Source organism: Melanostigma gelatinosum (genome assembly GCF_949748355.1).
Source record: "Melanostigma gelatinosum genome assembly, chromosome: 4".
In the NCBI taxonomy this organism is placed as follows: Eukaryota; Metazoa; Chordata; class Actinopteri; order Perciformes; family Zoarcidae; genus Melanostigma; species Melanostigma gelatinosum.
Window position 1 is genome coordinate 7,351,829 of NC_136637.1, and position 5,784 is coordinate 7,357,612.

The window sequence follows — 5,784 nt, forward strand, 5'->3', positions numbered from 1 at the left end:
TTGATTACGCGTCTGCACAATTCACAGCTTAGCTCTGGACCTTTATAACAACCAGCAGGATGATGGTAGAATAATTCGTGTCTGCAAAATGTCCATCAGAACAAGTCTTACTCGTGAGTTTTCTTTATTAAAATAAATAAATATTGGACGAGATAATTATATTTATAAATATACATATTTATATATATATATATTTCCAACGCAGTCTTTCATTACGTTTTTTTACAAAGTGGACCAAAATGAGTCTTGATCCAAGAAATGTCCTCAAACTGAGCGGTTGGAAAAAAAAGTCTTTGTCACATGTCCTCACTCCTTTCAAGAATAATGAGTCAAATAAAGTCAGATTACATGACGTCATGTGTGCGCGGGTCGCTTCACTTCAGGCCGTGCTGCGTCTCTTTGTGTCTCCTCAGATCCACTTTTCTCTGGAATCCTTTGCCGCAGAGGTCGCAGCCGAAAGGTTTGTATCCGGTGTGCTTCCTGCTGTGCGTGATGAGGTTGGAGCTCTGGCTGAACGCTTTCCCGCACACCTGGCATTTGTGTGGCTTCTCACCTGCACAATTAGGAAACACATAAATATGTTATTTCTTTGTATTGTTCATGAACATAAGCTATAAATATCGTGGACTTCGGGCTGATTTGGGACCTTTACGCGCAAGTTACGCACAGATTCTTTAAGTATAACACTAGAAACCACACTTAAAAACAACACTGTATTATGTGTTGCATTGAGGTCTGCCTTTTCTCCACTTGCCTGTGTGGATGAATGTGTGTTTCTTCATGTCGGACTTCTGGTGGAACCTCTTCCCGCAGTACTGGCAGGGGTACGGCCTCGTGTCGGAGTGGATGAGCAGGTGCGTCGACAGAGTGGACGACCTCTTAAAACTTTTACCGCATATCTTGCAGTCGAAACTCCTTTCCTGAAACGTGACGCAGAAGCAGGGGTTAGTCATGACTTCGAGTCAGCACGCCCATCCTGACCGAAAAGCAGGCTGACAACAACACGCAGAAAATATGCGAGCTCCAGGAAGCGGTTTGAAGTGTGTGTGTGTGTGTGTGTGTGTGTGTGTGTGTGTGTGAAGTTACCTGAGAGTGCACGGCTTTGTGTTGTTCCAGGCTGACCCCGTGTCCGAAGGTTTTGCCGCAGATTTCGCACGCAAACGGCCTGATGCCACTGTGCGATCTGCGCACGTGGACCTCCAACCCGTGCGGAGTGGAAAATACCTGGTGGAAAGAAAATAACAAAAAAGTTCCGGTGAAAATATAAATATATTTCGTGGTCAGTAAACAGTTCCAGTTGTAAAATATCTTTAAAATAATCCCGTCATGGAGGTCAGAGGTCAGCCAGCGTCTTGACTTCACATGAACCATTGGAATCACTTGTTCTTCAAGGCAGCACCAATTTTTGCTATTTTTCAAAAAATACTTTTAGATGCAGAAAATGTGCATGCGCCTCCATCCTCACCTTACTGCACTTGATGCACTTATAAGCGCCATTGAGGATCAGACTGGAGCACAGCAGGTCAGATTGTGCCTTCATGTTGTGGGCTTTCCCGTTCAGGCCTCCCTCAGGGAACAGCAGAGCAGCAGCGTGCCTCCTGTAGTCACCGTACGTCTCCTCGGTCAGGGTCCGGTCTGTGTACAGGGCCGAGTGGGCGCTCCTGTCCCCGTAGAAGGACAACGCCGCCGGGCCCCTTTCCACCTCCATGCCTGGGTGGAGGTTATGCTGCACCAGGGGCCTGAGCCCCGGCGCCGGGTAGCTGCTCCAGGCGTACGGCCGGAAGGGAATGGCGAAGGGCTGTGTCTCATCCACCAGAGGGGAGAGGGATTTCTCAGAATCCACTGGAGGGGGACAGAGGCCAGATGAAAATTGAATGAAACTGGGTTAAAGCGGGGCGTTTCCGGGAGCCCAAAGGGCCCGATGTGACAGAAGAAGTCATGCAATGTTCTTTCAGAGAATTCCCAGATGATGATGCAGTTGGGGAAACCCTAATATCAGATCTAAAGGGGGAGTATACTATTAATAAAGTAATTTAGGCCTAAATACAATTATCAATAAACACGCTAAACCCAGCTTAAAAGTAGACTAATCAGCTGAAGAAGGATCATTTAAAATGTGACAGCGTTCTTATAGAAATCCTAGAAATCCTAAAACATGTAAGAGTCGTCTACCACCAAGGACCCATACTTTTGTAAGGATCGTCTTCATTCACCAAACAAGTATTTAATGATTGAGTGCTGAAAAATGAGAATGTGGCGAGTCTGCGTGCCGGTGGTGGTGTTTACCTGGGGACGCAGAGGGGGACGGAGGCCTCCAGAAGTCCTCGAAGTCCGGGGAGCGACCGCACAAACTGTCGGCGCAGCTCAGCGGCGACTTCGGGGAGAAATCCGCAGCGTCGGCCAGGTGGGAGTCCGGAGAGAGGCCGTACCTGTCCACCGACCCGTCGGAGTCCTCTTGGAGCTTATCTGCTCCTGCGGGGACACACGGAGGACAGTCAGCATCGTAACGAAAAGGAAGTGAGGGACATCTGATGTTTTTAAACTCACTGCGCAGCTGTACTCTCCTGCAATTAAAACGATGACATTATCGACATCATTTTAAAATTAAAACAGGATTCCGTGTGCAAAATGACAACATGGTAAAGCCACTATTACCGCATCTGTATTGCAATAACCTCAAAAACAATAGTGAGGAAATTGAGAGTGATGCATCACTGTTTTATGTTAACGTGAAATCTCAGATTACCAGCATGTAAACATCAGAAATTCCGCTTTTGATTTTACTTTCAGCATTTTCAGAAAATAATTGAATGCTTATTTCAGTAAACTCAACATTAGTTTGTCCTTTAACCTGTGAAATCAGGGATTTTACATTAGTATGCATTCCCTCAGTGTGTCATCATTTAATATGCCTTTACGATAATAATTCTCAACACATTTGCAATTGTTACCATGGAAATGTATTTCAGTTTTTATCGTGAAATTGTACAAACATTGTAACATCTAATGACACAATTTAAGAAGAGTATTTAAAAACGGAATCATTTCGCACACACCTGAGCAAATGTGCGCCAGTATTGTGTCCAGCCTGCTGTCCTCATCCTCCAAACCCCGGGGCTGGTGGTAACTGTGCGCCTTCTTACTCTTCACCATGAAGGAGCGAGGCATCTCTGATCTGAGAGCGGCCGAAGAGCAGAGAAATAGTCCAGCTGTGTGTAGAGAGGAGACCTCGCGGGTGGACGCTGCTGCTGCTCGCTCTCAACCCTGCAAAGACTCGATCTCCACTGGCGGAGAGGTGCGGGGTCCAAGTGCTTTAACAGACGTCAACCTGACGACGGAGCATGCGCACACCGTCCGCCCCGTCTGCCAGGTGTTGCGCGGACAGGTGTCACTGCAGAGACTCCTCCGCTCAGTGCACTGGAAAGAAAAAGAGACGCCTGTAGTGTTTTAGTCAGCACGTTGTGCGGTTTTTTTTTTACAGGTATTAGAGAAACCGTCTATACAGCGGGGCGACGTCCTTTCACCTCAACGCAAAATCACTCATTTCAGAACTTCAACCGAAAACACATGACGAGGATTTCAAGAACAACACCCGTGTGGAATTATCAGCAATTGATTTTATTGAGACAATAAGCGACTTTTACATCTGGTCCCCCTTCGGATCAGACTGCAGCTCGTGTCTCCAAAGGAGCTCGTGGCAATCAGGAGAAACGACGCAGGCCTTATCAGCGCCTTGCTCACTCTGACAGGGGGAGAGGAAACGCGGAGGCGCACCCCAGGGTGCCTGCATGGTAAACAAAGTAATAGTGAAAACTCTGAATCAACAGTTCTCTCCTGCTTAATGCAGATCTTAATCACTTAGAAATACATATTCTTTTGTCATTATAGCCTGGATCAGTGCGTTTGGTGCCCCCCCTCCCCAATAAAACACCCTAGAATGATATGCAAGAATTGTCAATAACTCAGTATATATTGTCACATAAAACGCACGTAAATTGTGTGTAAATCTCAGGCTCCACGAGTCACACGACAAGGCTTGGAGGAGCTTCGTCCCGGTCTGGTGGTCGGTTGGGCCTCAGGCTGTAATTATGTGACAGACACTCGCCGTCGACACGCCCGCGGTGAAAGAGTTTCAGGTTCCTCTGTAGGCTACTGTATGCTGAAAAGGAAGGAGCTCAAAAACAGACAATTTCTTTTCTGTTCGGCCAGGGCGCAGATTGTAGCGCAGGTTAGGCGTCATTGCGCACCGAACAATAGTCGTGCGTCCTGGTGCCTTTCATCCTCTGCAACAAGTCAAATTCCAAGATTATTATACTGATGTATAATAGTCGATAATCGCGAGGCAAAGAACCATCAGAGTTAATGCAATCATTAATATTTAATTGGAGTTACGTTACTGATATCCTTCTTTTATTTTTTTCTTATTCGATTTTATCAATGGGTGTCAACATGTAGATCATGTTTTAGATCATATTCTACATCCACATGTAAATCCGCTCAAATGACTCTTCCATATCTGTGATGTTGTACAATACACAACAAACCATATTGGAGACACAGACCGGTTTTCAGCCTGGACTCATTGTCTTACTGGCTCGCTCTGGAACAGCTGCAGATCGCACTGGATGTGCACGCTCACTGTCAGAACAGCATTTCGCGGCTTTGAGGCAAAGCATCCTATCAGTACACGGCGGGCAGGAAATCAAAGCGCCACATGTCAAGGCTCGATTAGACGGCCGTTGCATCCGGACACCGTGTTGGTGGAGATATGAAGCCCGAAAAACGATAAAAGTAGAAGCAGGCCGAGCCTGCTGCCCGGAGCGAGCCGATAGGCCGACAGAGAGGGCTTTCATGCCGCGTAATGTGGCATCCTGCTATGCGTGTGAAACAGATGCAGTTCCATAATAATATTAACAATAACAATACGAATAACAAAATACTAACTTTGAAAAATAAATAACGGTAATAACAGGTTAATGATACTATTTTAAAGGTGTTATTACCTGTTCTGCAGAAGCCAGTTTGTCAGATTATTTAAAATACATTTAATAATTAAAATTTATTATAGTTTCTGCATAAGTTAGTCTAATTTGTTTCCCTTTCTATTGAAACTCAACCTTAAAAACACCAAATGACACATTCTGTAATGAGTCATACATTTAAACAAAGGGATCTCATTTAAACAAGTTCATTTAAAATGTAAAATCATGATCTAAATCATCTTATCTGGCAACAGAAGCAGGGGGCGTGTCTGTTTGGCAGCAGGATGAGTTGGACTGAAGATGTTTGACAACCGGCCTGTTAAAATGTGAATTAACGGTCACTGTGCCATGAAATGCACCATCAATCACTGCAATATGAAACATTAAATTACTCACAGTACTTTGCTGTCTGGGTCCAGGACTTTGAATCCGCCCACTCCACTGAGATGACACTTCTGTCTGATATCAAAGTACTTTGACCATCACAACTATAGACTTTACGGAGAACTCATTCAAATCGGCAGCAGCATTTGGCAATAACACAGACCTGGTGAATGTTTACCGAGGCCTGAGAAAGAGAAATGCTCTTTTAAAAATGTGGTTTTCTGCATGAAATGATTGGTAGTTGAGGCTCAGCTCTGGAAACCGCGAGAAATCACTTCCTGAAAGCAGTCAATCTAAGCAAGAATCTTTACAGAGGAAGGCAAGCGTTAACACACAACATCCCCCTGAGCTCAGTCATCTGAACACACTGCAGCCTGCTGCCTACTTAAAGAAATGAAATCAGTCAAGGAGTTCATGA

At 45.2% G+C, this 5,784-nt stretch overlaps 1 protein-coding gene across 1 annotated transcript; it reads right to left on the reverse strand.

The window, feature by feature from the left end:
• Positions 1-374: 374 nt before the first annotated feature.
• On the reverse strand, positions 375-3,168 carry gfi1ab (growth factor independent 1A transcription repressor b; the record flags this gene model as incomplete). The annotated part of the gene is made up of 6 exons (XM_079267657.1): positions 375-553; positions 755-920; positions 1,087-1,224; positions 1,466-1,842; positions 2,287-2,472; positions 3,057-3,168. 6 exons carry the CDS (start codon positions 3,166-3,168, stop codon positions 375-377), a joined length of 1,158 nt encoding a protein of 385 aa, XP_079123783.1.
• Between the last annotated feature and the right edge of the window lie 2,616 nt (positions 3,169-5,784).